Source organism: Cicer arietinum, chromosome 4 (genome assembly GCF_000331145.2).
Source record: "Cicer arietinum cultivar CDC Frontier isolate Library 1 chromosome 4, Cicar.CDCFrontier_v2.0, whole genome shotgun sequence".
NCBI classification, from domain to species: domain Eukaryota; kingdom Viridiplantae; phylum Streptophyta; class Magnoliopsida; order Fabales; family Fabaceae; genus Cicer; species Cicer arietinum.
Window position 1 is genome coordinate 846,636 of NC_021163.2, and position 19,684 is coordinate 866,319.

Genomic DNA, 19,684 nt, shown 5'->3' on the forward strand with positions numbered 1-19,684 from the left:
TTAAATAGATTTGTTAAATGTATATAAAAAAAAACTAAAAAATGGCAAAGCATGCTTTCGTCAATTTTATGTTATCTGAAAGAGATTTTTGTAATGAATTAAAGTTAAATTTTTTATTGTGATTTGTTTGGCAAGTAATAAAAAAATGAATGTGTTATATAGAAATAATAATACTACTATATAGACAAAAAAAAATATCAACGAGAAGAAGATAAGAAAGAGTAGTTTAGTGATAAATTGGTAGGACGGTTGTTAGATTTTATATAAAGATAAAATATATATATATATATATATATATAAATAAGTAAATAAAAATTATAAATTTAAATGCTAATTAAAATAATATATCAAAATAAATTATAAGATAATACGAAAAATTTCTCTACCAAATATATCTCATTTAATAAATTAAAACTAGTTAATCGAATTTATCAAACTATATGTTTTTATATAATTAGGGGAAACAAACCGACAGTAATGGGATTCATGATGTGTCCTATAAATTAAAATATATATATGCGAATTGAATAATTTTAAGGACATTGAGAGAAGAGAAATTGTGAAACTTTAATGCCCTTGTTCATTTTATAATTTGGGGGCAATTTAATTTAACCTAACAAAATCAATTTATCAACTCGTAGTCAACATCTTTGATCGATCTTATTGAATGTGAAGTTAACAACTTCCTCATATTCTCTTGTTTAATTAATTTATGGTTGACTTGTACTATATGTGATGGCAAGTCATAGATAGCAATGTTGTCACAGCAACAGTGGCGTAGTGATAAGGTGAGGATTTAGAAGAGCAAGCAATTATAAAATTATAGGTGGTACTATTTTCTTTCTTTTTTGCTTTATTTTCCTTTTCCCGGTTCAAAGTTCACGGATCTTTACAATCATTGCTTTCAAAAATCGATGTTAATGTAGAATAATTAATATTTTACTTTTATATCCTATTTTTATTATACCTTAGATTTTTATAAGATCATTCTCAATTAAGAATATTTTACTTTTATATTTTATATTTATTTAAAATTTTCTATTATATCTTATTTTTTCTATAAAATCAGGACTATGCAACTATCTATAAATATTTATTTATTTATTTAATACATTAAATTTTCACCTTGACTGTACTTAATACAAATTCTAAAATTATGTGTACATTTTCTATCCTGTAGTGAATGAATATCCTTTGCCTTGGGTGAAAAAAATGGAAGAGGCTTACTTTTCATTTCACAAAAATTATTCCAAAACTTGCTCTGCTTTCCACTAATGGTCAAACTTGTCATGGTGAATTGGTGATGCTTCTCTTTCATGCCACCTTTGAAGTCTTCAGTTGACCTTGTTACCATATAGTGGGACCTCAATCATGTTAAATTGATGGAGAGTTATAGATGCAAATGCTTTTCAATAACTTTAGATATTTGACATACAAATCATAATTGTGAATTTTTTATTTCCTTGGCTCTAATTAAGTTGTTTGCTTACAAATATTTTGAGACAAATTTTACAATGGATTACCTTATTTCTTTTCTTTTTTTATTGCTTTTTAGATTATCTTTTGAAGACAGTGAAAATAATACATGAATATACCACCAAGCGTAAATCGTGACATCACAGAACTGCTTGAATAGTTTTGTCATCATTTTTTGTTCATTAGTATTTCTTTTGAATCTGTCATCTGAAAGGTTCAAGTGGTGTAGATTCTTCAAGATTCTGTGCTGCTTGAAAACATTCTGTAGCTTCAACCAATGATGATATTGTGCCCTCAGACTTGTAAAAAAGGCCAAGATTATACCAAGCAGAAGCATTCAATCTGTCGTGCCGTAGTGCATCCATAAAAAAACTTTTGACTGGAGGATTTGATCGTTTACTGCAATGTCTAAGTACCTTAGCAGTGGAGATTAAGCTGAGGACATGGCCAGGATCAATGTCCAAAGCATCACCAAAAGCTTTTAGAGCCTCTTTATGAAGACCCCTTGCTTCATACATTACACCTGTGAAATATGAAAATAAATAAACGGCAGCAGCACCAACAACAATAATAGATTTCAATTCTTATACATTGTCAGTGTAAAGTTTGTTTACACTATCAATCAATCATAATCGTCAGATCATTAAAAATGTTTGACTTTAATCATAACTACTTCTAAAGTCACACATATGATTGGTTGTGATTTTATTGACAATATAAACTTTTTATACCAACGGTGTATCAAAATTAAACTCATACAAATAACCCATTTTGTACATGTCTGAGAAACAACCAAAAAGTGTTTTTTTATGTTTATTCTCCAACATGCATCAGCTCCTCATTCTTTTTCCATTATATCAAGCTCACTAAGATTGTATAGCCTCATGCAGTCATGCTACTACTACTCTGCTGGAAATAACGAACTTTCATCTAAATATCATGCATCATTATGTTTTTATTTTACATGCTTCTATGTTTTCTTCTTCTATATAATATAAAAACATAGTGTATGCCCCGTGATTTTATATGCTTCTATTTAATGTCTTATTGCCTTGCTACACTAAGGTGCATGCCTCATGAGTTGCATCCTATTCTATCTCTTCAATCTCTTGGCTTCTCAATGCGCCAAACAGAGTAAATAACCTAAAGAATACTTTTTTTGTTATGCCACTTATTTAGAAATTCACAAATAATTCAGGACCAAAAGAGTAATTAAAATTGATAGCTAATCATATATACACTTACCTAGTGCATGACATCTAGAAGCAGAGTATGGTTTGATGGCCTTAGATTTTGAAAGACACGCCTCTGCATCATGCCACTGGGAAAGACTGATGTACACATGAGCAAGATCATGCCATATTTCCACTTCCAAGTTCCTAGCACGATCTCTGTTGTCCTATCACAAACAGTATGGATAAAAGGGTAAGCAGCTAGAACAGGAAAAGAAGAAAAAGAAACTCATGAAAATCTATAGGTGAAACATTTATCTAATTCTAAAAGTGATTGTCACAAGAATTACACATCCTATGGTGCAGAAATATTCGATCAGTATGAGTGATTAGCAATGAAGCACTAACATCTCTAGAATTAGGTGTGTCGCCATGTCTGACACACATCAGTGCCCGACACTTGTACGACACGTATCCGACAACTCAGACACTGAGACAAGTGTCTCAAAAAAAAATTGCTTCAATACACCTCAAACACCCCTTGGACATATCTCAAACACATCTACGAGGTTCAAAATGTGTCAAAGTAATGATGATCAATGGAGTTATAGACATTAAATTTAATTACATCATGTTTAGCTTTTTGGTAGTAGATAGATGAATGAAGATGAAAACTATCATATCTTGTTTGATAATTTTTTTGTAATGAAACAAATTGTTCAATTTAGATGCACATATATATTTTGATTCTCAATTTAGACCTTTAATAAACAATGTCCATATTTTATTTAATTATAACAATAAACAAATAAATATATGTGCATTGGTGTTGGTGTCTTCTGTCTTTGACATTAGCAATGTAGATGTGTCAGTGTCGTGTCAAGTGTTTTTGTTAGAGAGTATGTGATTCGTAGGTTACAACAACAAACCTTATATAGCTTCTTCCAAGAACCAAAACTTTTACTTTGAATTTGAAGAACGGCAAGAAGTTGAGTGTATGTATCAATGGCACTCTTTAACTGGCCCTGTGCAATTTGAATTTTAGCTTTTGCTCGCAATAAATCACCCTGATCCCATTTCCCAGTCTGATCCAAGGCAGCGTTTATTATGGATTCGGCATCCAAAAACTGTTTTTGAGCAGATAATATCCGGGCCACTAGTAACCAACCTTTAACATCAGAACCACCTTCCAGTTTTACGACACATTTCGCGTAATAAACTGCAGCATCCAACTTCCTTTGTTCTGCATACTCTAAACTGAGATGGTATAGTACTACCGGGTCTCTCATTCTGGTCATTCTTCCAGCGGTTTCAAGTGCCTGAAGTGCCTCAGATTGTCTCTTCAACTTCTCAAAATCAGAAATAGCCAATTTCGATTGTGCTGAAAGTGAAACACCGAGATAAAAATTGGCAACATTTTCTAACTGCTTGCATCTTCCATCCAAACTCTCAAGCCCTCTCTGAGCAAAGCTTACCCCTTCTTCTGCGAGAGTTGGGTTCTCGCAACAAATCTTAGAAGCCATTAACAAACCGGGAACATAATTCGGCCTTTCACTACCGCTCAACAATTTCCTGAGAAGATCAAGTGCCACTGAGTCCTTACCTGCTCCGTAATAACAAAGTGCTAGCGCATGGAATCTTTCACTTCGATGGATAGTCCCCGGGATCAATTCTTCCAAATGATTGGCTAAAGTTGATAGATCCCCTGAAATAGATAGAGCAAATGAAAGGTGGTCTAAAATGGAAGGATCCCATTCAATTCTATTGAGAGAGATTTTTCTTAGCAAAATCATTAAAAGAAGTATAGCCTCTTCTATGTTGTCTCCCGGTACAAACGAGCCTTCCATTTGTGTGCGCAGATTAGGGGGCATTACTTCTGCACCACTATATAGAAGAAAAACGACAAATTCTTTCTGAATCTTTGCTGTAGTCCCTGCATCAAGATTCCATTGGTGAAGGAGTGCTCGTCGGTAAGACAAAGTAGCTTCACGCGGACAATCAGCAAGCTTCCACAATTCTGGAAGCAGCTCAACTGCCTTGCTCACGGTGTCCTGCAATTTACATTCAGCACCAAAGTTATCAGGCAAGCCATCAGGCAACGAAGACTCCACTATGTCCATAATAACTTTGCAAGATTGGGCAGCTTCTGCAAGAATGATTCAAAATATTAGATTACACTTTGACACATATCCTATCGTGATGGAAACCAAATACATACCAATACTTCACAATAGCAGATAAACTTTAAGAAAACAGCAGGAAATGCAAGTCCTTGCGCAACTGGCTTGAATATTGATACACGCATCAAAACATTGTCATGACAAAGTGATTTAAAATTTAATATTAAAAAAAATATAGCACCAAGGATTTTATCTTATTGTCCATAAAACTCCACATCAAGTATATAACAGGTTCAGATGGAAAATAACTATGGCAACAAAATAAATAGCATTCAAAAGAAATCTCATAGATTAAAGATACCTAGCAGTTGAAATCAAACACATGTACCAGATATTAATTGCTGGAAAATAAGGTAGACCACAGGTGAAAGAAGTACCATTGTGCAGGCGGAAAATAAAATATTCAGTGAAAAACCACAAATTCATTGAACTAGAAAACAAATAGCGAAACTAAGAATCAAACAATCAACAAAGCTACCTTTAAATCTTTCAAGAACCTGCAAAGATTTTGCTTTTAGGAAGAGTGCTTCCAACAGTAAGCCAACAGCATGTATAGACATCTCCGGTTCAGCATGATTATGGGAATGTTTCTTGCGGCGTTCCCTGTTTCTTGAAAGGGCAAGTTTGATCTTGGGAGTCACAACACCTATATCTATTCCCTCAAAGACATGTAAAGCAGCTACTACATTTCCTTTTTGATACTCATATCTTCCTAGTAGTGCTCTAGCTTCCTGCAGATTATGTACATATTTTTTCTTCAAATTTGAATAGTAGCTAAAATCACAAATTCAAAACAAGAAAATACAAATGGGGATAGTTTCAAACTTTTCTAACTAAATGTAAATTCTAAAAGCAAAGTTCATCAAAGATTGTATTGAATATGAAACATCAAATTCAATAATTGGGTCATTAGACAACTACATGTATTAGTCATGGTCACTTAGAATTTTAGGAATGAAGTTCACCCACCCCAGTCATATACTTTTAAGATGAAGGATTCTGTCAGACAACAATTGAGAGATGATGACGCTCCACAACCAAGGGCATAGACAAAAAGATGTGAAAGTAGTTTACCAAGAAGAACCATGTAGACGAACGAAATTATTAGTATAAGAAATAAATAGTTACTTCTTGAATATGGACAGGCATATTTATAAGCACTCTCTAGGGCCTAGAACAAATAACAGAGAGGAAATCACATCTGATTATTCAGTATGTGTATATTTAATAGTTGGGTGAATGTTTATCAAACATGATTAAAAGAACTTGATTTATGATTTAACCAAGTGGTTGGGCTCAAACGGTTAATTAACTTCGGTGAAGACCGAATTATTTGGGAAAACCCGAATTCAAACCCGGATTAAAACAATATTTGGTCAGCATTTACTTACGGCAGCACTCTGGAAAGAGTCTTTTTCCCCTAGAAACTGAAGTGTTAAGACCAAAAACAAAACGAACTTTATTTGATAAAAATTAATCTATTAAAATTGAATTTGAACTAATAAAATGGTTTATATTTTGGGTGTTTTTTTTACTCTAAAAGCAAGTTTGACATACAACTTGGTACAAATTTTCAACATAAGGCAAAAGCTACTTTTTAACATCTCTATTCAAACTAAAGCTTGGAGACAAAACAAATTCTAATGCAAAATAACCAAACATACAAAACTACGTGTTTTCAAAGCAAAACCACTTTTGACATCCTCGCCATATATCCAAAACATACACATAAAAATTAAAGTGTTGAGATGAAACCAACCTCATAGTTCAATACGCCACTCTCACGCAAAGACAATTCTGCTTCTTCTATATTGCCAGTGTCCGGCTTCTTATCAAATTTCCCAGGTAGGAAAGAATGACTACTAGCTGAGAAGAAGTCCATAGTTACAAGGGATTCAGATGAAGGGCGTGTTTCGTCTGTTCCTCCCAGCGGCTCTCCTGACTTCAGGCACTTCATTATCCTTCTTTCCTCCTGATTTCGCCTCTCCCCCTATGTCTAATCCTGCTCCTCATACTCTTTCTCTTGACTCAAAAAATCTGTCAAATGAAATTTAAAACACTATGTTGATGCATATGAGCAAATTAAGCTATAATAAAGATTATCATGAATTTGAATTTCACAACATAAGCTATGCTTAATAAGGTGAAGACATTGGAATTGAAATCCTAGAACAGAAAAGTAAAATAACACAGAATTATAAAATAATTTAAAAACAGAACTAAGAACTCTTTAAGCCAACCACCAGTCAACCACAAACCCCCCCATCATGTGAAAGTAAAATCCAAATCAAAAAACTATTTTTTCATGCTTATGTTTAATTGACACCAAATCTATCAAAAATTGAGGTAATTCTGCAGTGAATTGAGCTGAGAGAATGGTTAGAAGTTTGAACAGTAGAAACCAGCAGAAAAAACCGTACCCTTAAACAATCCAAAAATTCTAAATATATAGAAAATGAAAAAAAATGTCTTACCCTTTGAATATCCAGCAGAGAGTAGAAACAGCAACGGCCATTACTGAAATTGAGAGAGAAAATTGATGGAACCTTTGAATTTGAATGAAGGAAAGCAAAACATCCAAAACCCTGAAGAGAACTTTTCCTAAACTACTATCTAATAATAGCTTCAAAAATTCAATATTATTATTATTATTATTATTATTATTATTATTATTATTATTATTATTATTTAACTATTTATTACATGTAAATATTTTTGAGAGAGGAACGAGAAGTGAAGTGGAAAGTGGAAGATCTCGCGGCAATGGCAGAAGAGAAGCACAAGGTGCACGGATGAGGGGTTTGCTTTCGGTCACTGCGTTGTCGCAGTGTGGGCCCCACTGGATTATTTTTATTTGGTTTAGATATTTGTTAAAATTAACTCACAAGGAATAGTTTATTTAAGTTAACTCAAAGTATTTCGTAAACTTAAATATTTTCAATTAATTTGAAATATAAAATCACGTAAAATTATATTTTTATTAATTAATATTTTAGATATTTTAAAAATAATTATTTCAATTTTATTTTTTTATTAATTTAAAATTTATCAATTTAATATATTTTTATTTATTTATTTTAATTAATCTGATATTTATTTTATTTTGAATTATTTATTTTAAATTATAATAAAAAATTATAAAAGGTAAAAGATTTAGTTATGTTAATAATAGTAAAATTGAAAGAAAAAAATAATATGCTATATAAGTTATAAAATCATAGCTAATATTATAAGTTATAAATTCGTTTTTTAGCTTATCAATAAATGTTTTTTTCTTTTATTATACATTTAATATTATTTTGATCCTTTATCATTTTTTTTGATTAATTTATGTTCTCATTTCTCATAAAGGTAACAAAAGATATAGTATCATTTGTTCACGAAGATTCTTCTAACAATTGTTAATATGTATTAGTATAACATTTATAAAAAAATGTATATTTTAATAAAATAATACTGTACTTAAAAAATATTTATGTGTACAATTTAAAATATATGTAAAATATTTGAAATGATAAATATTTATCATATTTTTCTATAAATTTGTAGTGTTCTTATTAAGATTGGCCACTTATAATTTTACAATTGATCATATATTAAATTTCAACAATTCATAATAATAATCTTACAATTCTTTGAAAAAAAATTTGAGAAAATAATTAATATTTATCATTTATAAAAAATAAATAACACAAATAAATCAAAAAAAAAATGTTTTAATTGCAGTTTTAATCTCTTAATTTTTAACAATTCAAATAATTGATCTCTTATTTTAAAAATTAAAAGTTGTATTTCCTAATTTATATTTTTAAACTAAAAATTAACCACATAACATATAATTATAAAATCATCTAAATATTTTATGTATATTTGATTACTTTGCATTAGAATGTGTTTTGTATGTACACTTATTTGCATACGTAAGTTAATTTTTTGTTATATCATCTCCATCCCTGAAGATATACACCGTTTGAAGAAGAAAAAAATTATAAACATCCATTCAAATTAGTAGGTGCGAGTATTATTTTTATTAAACATACTCCTTATAAATAATATTAATTTAATTTAGAAAATAAATAATTAAATTGAATAAGTTAAAGTATAAATGATATTTTAGGAACATTATAACATCAAGTTAACATTATTTTCTTTTTTATAATTAAAGTTGAGAGTGTATTTTACTGTTTAAAATATAATTTTAATTTCTCTATTTTAATAAATCTATAATTTTAATCCTCTATTTTGTACTGCAATTTTGGTCATTTGTTTAAAAAAACATTGGTATTTGATTCGTTAACTTAATCAGTGTTGGTAATGTACAATAATTTAAGTGATGTGTAAAAAATTTACACGGTGCTTTAGAAAATAATAATAATATAAAAATTTAAATAACTGAATTCCATTTTAATAATATCTGATATTAAATAAATTATTTTAAAATTTTATTTTATTTTCTTTAAATTTTTTTAAATAAATAATTTTTTTATTTTTTTATTACTTTGTTTCCTCTTAAAATTATTGAAACAAATCAATTTTTATACTACTTTTATTTACATTAATCATGTATTACAATTTTTTTTGTTACCTTTTTTTTAATTTGAAACCTTCATGATAAAAATCAAAGTAATTGAACAAAATTTGAAAAAAAAATTAAAGCGAAGAAAAAAAAAAGAAGTTATTTTAAATAAAAAATTTAAAGCAAAACAATAACTATATAAAAAATTAAAGTTATATTTTCTCGAGAAAATTAAAACGGTATCAAGTAATTTAAAATTGTGTATCATCGTAACTTTTTGTATCATTAAATAAATTTTTGTTACAGATTAATTAAATTACTGTTACATTATGAATATTAAAATTTTAATTTTAATGAGACTAAATACTAATATTTTTTAAAATAAGATCAAAATTTCCAAAAAAAAAATTGAAAATAAAATTACATATTTATTAAATTAAGGTGGTTAAAACTGCATTTACGGCTGATTACAGTGGAGACGTGGTAATTACTTGCCATGTGGAATGTTTCAACGTTGTACTTCTTGGTGTGCGTGCGTGCGTGCGGTGTCTGGTTGGTTGCCATGAACTACATTGTCGCACGCTTCAAGCCTTCCGTTTCATCTACTTCACGCCCCCACAAATTTAATGTGCGTTTTCTCTTCATTTTATTTTATTGTAGGCTTCTAGCCGTACTAGTATTATTGAATTCATACAATAGAATAATTCATCTCTTTTAGTTTATTAATTCATTGATACTCTGTCTTAATTTTATTTAATATGATTAGTTATTATTTTATTAGAACGAGAGTTTAATCGATGAGTTCTTTATTACTACAACTCTCCAATTACTAAACTACATTATGACTTTATGTTACTCCCTCTTATTAGGATTGTAAAATTAATTACCTTCATTTTAACTATTTATATTGGTGTAATGGATCAATGAGTTTGAGTCTCAGATTTAAATTGGACTTGAGGTAGATATACTAACCTTGATTTGTGTCAATTCGGTTTATATCGATACAATAGTCATTTTTAATATATATAAAAAATGAATAAAAGTGATATTCATTTTAAGATTATGGGAGTACTATTAATTTGTATGCAGTTAGTTATCTTCAAGGGATGATATTGGTTAACTATAAGTATAAATAGTATTTATTTAGTACCATAGTCGTCAAATAAAAATAATATTTGTACTATATTTATATATGTGAGAGTATTTAGTTAACAAATTTTTAAATATATACAAATGTTAGTAGATATTTATAGATATAATCTTTTAAATAAAAAAATAATTTTTATATAAAAAGTATTATTTTGTCAACACAAAAAATTATTAACAAATTAAAAATTAATACATAACACATAAATAAAAAGATATCACAAAATTCTATCATAAAAATATTAATATATTAATACATAAAAAAAAAAAAAAAAAAAACATCATATCATGATATATTTTAAATTGTTTATCTTATACCCATCCTAGATTTGATCCACTTGTAGGTACGAGACTTTTTTTGTCAACAGTAACAAGAAGTGGCCTATTTCTATTGAAAAGTTAATTATCACAATTTACATTGAAAAAAAATTAAAAACCTGCTTTATATAATTTCTGTCTAAATTTTAATTTTGGGGGTTGAAGGCTACTTACTAGTAAACAAATTTGTATGTATTTTATTTTAAAAAAATAAATAAAAAATTAACCAATATATTCTATAAATTTATATATAAAAATTTCCTATTTATTTTTTACATGTCGCATCTTTACTGATGATTTTTTAGTGTGTAATAAGAGGTTGTATTTCTTAAATGCGTCTATCTATTATATAAAAAAAAAATGATATGGTAATATGAACATACGACCTCTTGAAGATATAAAAAAAAATAAAGTATTTAGATGTATAAATTTAATGTAGAATATATCTATTAATTTAAAAAAAATGGAATATGTATATATATATAATATAAAAAAAAATTAAAAAAAAAAAAAAAAAAAAAAACCCAAAAAAATTTCTTATGGCTTCTAGTCTAGCTACTGGGGCATAGGTTTCATCAAAATCTATTCCCTCCTCTTGACTATAACCCTTGAATTTTGAACTAAATTGTTTATATCAACCTTTAGGATAACACATTCAAAATTAATACACCATGAACAATCATGTTGAATGAATTGACACATAAGTAAATATATATAAAAAAAAAAAAAAATAAAAAAAAAAAAAAAAAAAAACTACCAACAAAGATTTGGGATCACTCTGGAGCGTTTGGCAAGCAACTGGAAACAGAATAATTGAGGATACTGCTGGAAATTTGATAACTACATCATTAAACAAATTAATAATAAGATTGTGATTTATTGACTAAAGGACATATTTGACATTCTGGATGATAAAAACGTATTGTACTATTGTACGTCGCAATCATGCCACATAAACATGAAAAGTAGTTATAACTTTTTTTCTGTATATTTTTTTTTTCTTTCTCAAAAGCTCATAAACTACTCAATTTCGAAGGCTGAATTATGGGCAGTCTATCATAGTTTAAAAATGAAAACATCAAGCTTTGTGTTCGCCTCCACAATATCATAGTTTAAGCTATTTATGGTATTGGTGCGGAGAAAAACAATCCTATTCGAATAGATGTTCTTAGAGAAATTTAATGAACTGGTTAACCTATTAAGCAGCTGATTTTTAATTCTTTTTAAAAAAAATCGGTTTAAATTAAAAGTTTATGTATATTATATAAATTATATACATAAAATTTTATTTAAATTTAAAATTATTTGATATATTATTAAGATATATCAAAATTAATATCTCGTGTAGTTTTATTATATATATAAATTAATCAAAAGTATAAAGAGAATTGGGAAAGATCAAAGAAAATTTAAATTGTAAAGATACAAACTCTAATTAATTATATAATTTGTTAGACATAATATGTAGATTTTTGTTTCTCTATGATTTTGTGTAATTTGTCTTATTGATTGATGGTGTATTTACCTAATTTTTTCTTGAATTTTTGAGTGTTCTTTCTTGGGACCTATTATTATCATTTTTTTTAAATCATTACTCAATCCTATCAAATAGTTAAGAGTGACGGATGTACATCATGCAAATAATATCAATAGATAAATCATTATTTTATTTTATTTTATTTTTAAAAGTGTAAAATGTGTTGTCTCTTTAATCAAAGATTTAAATTAATTTTTAAATTATTGAAATAATTTTAAAAAATACAATTTATTATTATTAAAATTATTAAAAATATATAATTATTGATCTGACTAATATTTTAATAATTTGATAATTAATTTGAATTTTTTGTTATGTCAGAAATTAAAATGATAATGTTTTATTATTTTAAAAATTAAAATAATAGTTTATCCAATATTACAACCCCACATGTCAAATTATTATTTTTTATTGAAGATATTTTTCTTTTAACTTCCATTTAAAGAAAAAAATTGCTCCCACTTATCAATTAATAATACAAATTACGTACGTAGTCTATCCGCTCACAAAATTCAATCTTATCTTTCGAGACAAGCTTATTCGTAGAGCATACAAAAGTTTTATTTTTTATTTCTCTCTTTTATTAAATTAGTTGGCACAGTATATATTTAGGGGCAAGTGTTGTGTCTTTCGAATGGTTTATTGGTAAAAAGGTTTTACGAGATGGTACATCAACTTCTTTTTGAATAGATATGTGGGATGAGGGATAAGTTTTAGGGATATTTAGTTACTTAAGTTGTTGGAAAACAAGGTGTTGTATGGAGTTAGGATCCGAGGAGGCAACGACGGTTGTTTCAACGTGGCTTTATCAATGTGTTTTGATTGTAGTTGTTATTTTTGAATTTTAGAAAACTATTTAAAAATCACAATTTATCTCACCGAATGTATTATTGTGTTGAGTCGCGCACTAGGTCGCTCTCTTTAAAACGTTTCGCGACACTGTCCAAATTATACAAGGCAGACTAAGAAGTCCCCGAGATAAAACAATTTAGATTCACTGTATCGGAGTTCCACTGCACCGTAGAAAACCGTTCTAGAATTACACTCTCAATAAGACGGTTAAAGTCACTATCAATATGATGATTAAAGTCAATCGCAACATGGTAACATAATCACTCATAACTACGACATAACAACCGCTCTAGAAACCGATAAGACTATAGTACAAAATCGCTCTAAAAATCAAATGGACTGTTGCATAACAACCGCTCTAAAATCGAATGGACTACGACATAACAACTACCCTAAAAAACGAAGCGATTACAAGATAACGACCGCTCTAAAAATCGAAGGAACAACGGTACAAAACTACTCATAAATATTGAAGGGACGGAAAGAAATGAGAGAAGTGGCTCGAAAATTAGGCGAGCAGAATTTAAATTAAAGGGAGAAAAGATAACGTTGAGAAATGCATTCAACTTTGGTGTACTTTTCACAATAGTTTGAAACTCATTATATATTGATAGAAGCAAACTCACATGTTTTCTATCCAATGTGGGACTTTAGCATTTATAGAGTTAAAATCTACTTAAAATATGATAGTTTTCCGATGTGAGACTTCAAAAAAAATTCTTTCCAATGTAGGACTTGAATTTTAAAAAACATGTTTCTTTCCACTTGAATTAACAAAAAAATTCTTTCCAATTTGGGATTTCAACAAATTTTTAAATCCACACAATAACATACTCTATGTTCCAACAATCCCCCACTTGAATTTAAAAAAAAAATGTTTCTGAAATAGCGTCAAACGCTTCTATAAGATCGTGCATAAACAAATGTGTCTCTTGACTTGAACATTTGCATAGTAAGTAAGATTCAGATTCAACAAGAGTGACTCGTAATTTTGAACTATATTTCTGACATCAAACTCACACACAACATTTTCATAGGATGTATTCTCAAAAGCATGTGCATTAATGGTCATGCACGTATATCCCAGTATAGTGAAAACTCTAGGAATTTTGCCTCAAAATTTCATAGGAAGCGGACCCACTTCCACATTCACATAGGTGAGTCTATCAAGAGTACTCCTATAGCTAGGTACTCCCTCCACATAGAGTATAGATCTCATTAAGAATTTCTATTATCTCATCCTATCATCGCTTTAGGAATCATGTTTTTCTAATTTATAATAGCATGTTCATCTCATATCACTTCACGACTTGTTATTACCCATTTAACCTAATTATTGGAATCTCCAGTCTTTTAGGTCAGGTTACCATCATGAGTGACTCTATAAATATTAGTTTCATCCTTTTGGATGTACTTACGACTTTCTCTCTAGCTAATCCTTTAACATCGTCTCATTAGTCTCATTCACTCTCAATATGATGATTAAAGTCACTTGCAATATGGTACTATCGCAATATGGTACTATGACCACTCATAACTACATCATAACAATCACTCTAGAACCAATAGGACTATATTACAACACCACTATGAAAATCAAAAGAACTACGATATAACAACCGCTCTAAAAACCGACTACGGCATAACAACTGCTCTAAAAATCGATGGGACAACAATACAAAACCGCTCATAAATATCGAAAGGACATAAAGAAAGGGGAGAAGTGGCTGCAAAATTAGGCGGACAGAATATAAAAGGGAGAAAAGAGAAAGTTGGTAAATGCATCCAACTTTGGTGTATTTTTCACAATAGTTTGAAACTCATTATATAGTGATAGAAGCAAACCCGCATATGTTTTCTATCCAATGTGGGACTTTAGTATTTATAGAGTTAAAATCTACTCAAAGTATGATACTTTTCCAATGTGAGACTTCAAAAAACTTATTTTCAATGTGGGACTTGAATTAAAAAAAAAAAAAAATGTTTATTTCCACTTGAATTTCCAAAAAAAATATTTCTAATGTGGGATTTTAACAAATTTTTAAATTCACACAATGACATACTATATGTTTCAACAGTAGTTAATGAAAATTATTTAAAATAAAATCATTATATTAAAGGTATCAATTTTTGTTTGGAGATTGTTGAAATGTAGGTTGTCTACGAAAGTGACTTTGGCTGCTTGTGTTATTCTATTCTAAATGCAGAAGTTGAGTTATGTGTGTTGTGCTCTCCAGAGCCAAAATTGCTCAACATTTATTTTTGACTTAATTACACTTTTGATTTATCTATCAGATTTTTAAACTAAAAAAATTATGACTTTATATATTTTAAATGATGTGACATATAATTTCATGATATATGACCATCTAAATGCATTAATTATTCATATGTCATTAATTAAATTACAAAAATGAAAGAAAAAAAAATTGAAGTTTAAATTAAATTTTTAGAGGATTTTATGTGTTTATTATTCTAAATCATTATAACATGTCATATCGTCATTTTTTAGTCAAAAAACTAGAATAAGTGACCAATATTATTAAATTTTAAAATAAAGATACCAATTTGTGAATTGATAAAAATAAATGAACTAAAATTATAATTAAGCTTTTATTTTTTACTGTCCCTTTTATTGTCAAATGTGGTATGGGTTTTGCTTTGATTATATATTTCATGTGTATTATCAATTCTCGGTGAAGATCACGCGATTAAATTTGAAGGCCTGTTTCAACGTATTTGAATGTTTTGATTTATGTTTATAGTTATTTGGTTGGTCATTATGTAGTCCATTTGAAAATCAAGAAACAATGTGATTTTTTAGAATCATCCAAATATTTTCATTCTTTTACTAGAGAGTATTAGTTTATTATCTTAGAGATCACTTGGAATTCTTGTAAAAGTTTTATGCTTTGAGTTTCAAAAGTGGTGGTCATCCAAATGGTGTTTGAAATTATCGAACTTTTAATTGTGGTCTAATTATGTCTCGTACAACATTTTGATTGAAGGTCAATCGTGAAATTGATAGTTTTGTAATTATCTTGGACTTTTTTTTGACACACCTCGTGCTTTGGAAAATCTTTTTCAAAGAAATTGTGTTTGACTTGTTTTTTTAAATAATTTTTTTATTTAGGTTTATTATTTTAATCTGCCTATTTTCATATGGTGTTAATCACATAGCTTATTTTTGAAATACAAATTAGTTCTTAGCTTTTAAAAATATAACTTTAATCCTTTAATTTTATCATATGAATTGTTATTAATTTCTATGAATTTACCTTTAATTTAGATAAATTGACAACAACAAAAAAGCAACGGAACTAGATTATTAAGTTTTAAATAAAATATTAAATACTTACAGTTCTATTTTTTTTTTTTTTGTGTGTGATAGAAATAAATAAATAAATAAATATGACATCAATGCCTCAATAATTAATTGAAATGAAATAAAAATAAAGCATATTCATAATAGAGAAAAAAAAAGTTTAATAGAGATGCATTATCATTATAAAATAATTTTACACTGTTATTAAATAAAAATTCACAATATGATCACATAAATAACTCTATAGTTATAATTTAAAATTAGTTGCAAAATGTTTGATTTCCTATTAATGTTTGATTTCCTTATAATTAAGTGAGTGAAAATAACATTATATGTCTCATATGTTTGTTCGAAAATGTTAAAATTATTTTGTAAAATTATTTTTATTAAAAAATAGGTGAATTAGATTATTGAGACTCAAAGATTCAAATATCGCTTACATCACAATAAATATAGCCTGAGTAGGATATTATAGCATTATAGTTTGTGTAGGATATTATAGCATGTATCTCATAGGTACAACTAGAAGAAACAAAATTGTGGTAGTTCCATACTTGTGTGTTGTTGTCCGAGTGGCAACTTCATTTTATCCGTTATTCGCACTTTCAACGGTAATAAATCTATAAATATAAAGTTAAAAACATAACGTTTTAAATATAATACTCTCAATGCGTGTATTTTTTAAAAAAAATTATTGTATTTTTTTGTTTTAAAAATATTTTATTTTGAAATTAATATATTAAAAATCATACTTTTTTAAGTTTTCAAAGACGGAGATGCACTTAATATAATAAATGATTGCGTTTCAATAATCTTTGTAGTGCGACCTTATAACCATTTAAAAAAATAGAATATTTTATATATTAATTTTAAAATAGAATATTTTATTTTATTTTTAAAAAGGATAATGTAATTGGAAAAAAAAATACTCAATGTGCTTGGAAAACAGACTTTTTTTATAATTTGAAATAAATTATAAATAAAAATGAGTTATTTCGAAGAGAGTATTGTATTGAAAAAATGAATTATATATTATTTAATTTATTTTTGTTAATGATAAATTTGAAATTTTACAATTTTAACATAATTTTTAAAGCCAATAAGCTAAGTGTTTTAAAATAATTTAGTGAAAAAATGTTATAAAATAATAGTCTTTATTGATTTAAATAAAATTAATATAAAATAATGGAGCCCACTGCAACAATGTTTCAATTTATGGGGCTCACCGGCGGCGTGAAGCCCTCGGAGGCCACCGACGGCGATAAACCCCCCACCAACCGTAGGGCTCACTGCGTCGGTCGTTGAACCTTTGCCGTAAACTTCTCCACCGTGAACCGTTTATTGTTGTCTATCGTCGTGAGCTCTCGTGCTAGAGCTTCATTGTGAACCTCTGTGTCGGCTACCAAAACTCCAATCTCGCAGTCTCATCAACTATCCTATACTTCTGTTTAAAAAAATATAAATATGGTTAATATTAAAGGGAAATTGTATTTATTAATATCATTAATGTATAATTAAAAATATAAATTCAATTATGTATTGATACATTATTAAATATATTTTCGCCTCACTTGTTAAATTTGATGACACATAAACAATTTAACTATTAAAAACTCAATTTTTTGTTACTGATTAGAAATAACCAATTAAAACTTTAATTATTAGAACTAAACTAGTATATTTTTTACATGATCATTGACCAATAGACAATAATAATATGAGATCTAGTAACAATATTTAATCTCATTCATCTATAAAAATAATATTTTGTTAGTGTTTATTCATATCGACATACATTTATTCATATCTACAAAGTTTGCTATTGGACCGTGCAATAGCACAATGCGTCCAATTGACGAGGACCCCAAATTTTTTTATTTGTAAAATAATATAAGGTAATTGTTTTTGTTAAATATATTTAATTTCTATAAATTAGGTCTTTTAAGTTTAATCATTACAAAAATGTATTTACTTTTAATCTTTATTTTAATTTTATAGAAATTTTTATAGAGATTAAAAATATTATTCTTTTAAAAAAAGAAAATTCAAAATAAAAATTAAAAGTGAATAAAAAAATTTATGAATTAAAAAGGTGATAATATTTTTATATGAACAAAAAATAAAAATTTGAAATTTTATAGAAATTAAAATTTATTTTATCTATTTTTCTAATTATTAAAATTTAGATTTTGTTTTTACTAAAGCCTCAAATTCTAAGATTATAAATGGTCTCCAAAATATTTAAGACGACGTTACTTTTCGATTATAAACAATATATGATATAATCAATCTAACCACATGGTGACAAATCATTTCTAAAATTAATAGAATTCTAAATTTGATGATAACTTATTTATTCAAAATACGATATCAACATATAGAGTCATTTGTATCTTTAAAAATACTACAGCAAATTGAGAAAACAAAAATATTACACTACGACAACCTACAAATTAACGTTGTACAATAAAATTAAAGATAAAATATAAAAATAAACTAACTTGTTTAAAAAACTATTTACTTAAATAAAAGTAGTTAATAAATTAACTTGGAGAGAGTGGTCCAGATAAAAAAAAAATTATCTTAAACCATCTTCAATTAACGAATTAGAAGTAAAAACTTAATTTTTTTTTTTATATAGTAGCTCTTCATTTATGTATTCTTAATCAACTTGAGAAAACGTAAACTCAATATGGAAGGCATTGAGTAGGCTACGTTTCGTTATTGGTTTGACTCCCAAAAACAGAATAGCACTTAACGGTGAACTAATATAAACAAAAATAATATAATTGAAAAACAGTGTATTGAAAAATTGGATAGATCATCATTTAGAAAAATTATTTTCAATTTATTATTGGATAGAGAATATTAAAAAAATTGATAAATATCTGATATATTAATTTTCCAAGTATGAGTTTTAGTGATATTCATTCTGAATGGAGATTATTTTGATTTTCGTTATTGTCGTTGAGCAACGTAATTGTGGTCTTAACTCTTTAAAGTGACGTTAATCAGAAACATCACGGGTCTTACTTTTTTGCCTTTTCATTTCTACATTCATGACTGCCAACAACTTCCCATCACAATTTTACCCATTATTTCACGTTGTCAATTTAAATAAGTTCTTCATTCTCATTTACAACGGTCATATCATACTATATA

The 19,684-nt window shown here is 27.6% G+C and overlaps 1 protein-coding gene across 1 annotated transcript; it reads right to left on the reverse strand.

Moving 5' to 3' along the window:
- Positions 1-1,432: 1,432 nt before the first annotated feature.
- LOC101492851 (protein NPGR2) lies at positions 1,433-7,606 on the reverse strand. The gene is made up of 6 exons (XM_004495015.4): positions 7,303-7,606; positions 6,588-6,865; positions 5,307-5,559; positions 3,578-4,794; positions 2,722-2,875; positions 1,433-1,999 (listed from the first exon to the last, which is right to left on the reverse strand). The coding sequence occupies exons 2-6, from the start codon at positions 6,783-6,785 to the stop codon at positions 1,680-1,682; spliced, it is 2,142 nt and encodes a 713-aa protein (XP_004495072.1). The 5' UTR covers positions 6,786-6,865; positions 7,303-7,606; the 3' UTR covers positions 1,433-1,679.
- Positions 7,607-19,684: the final 12,078 nt, after the last annotated feature.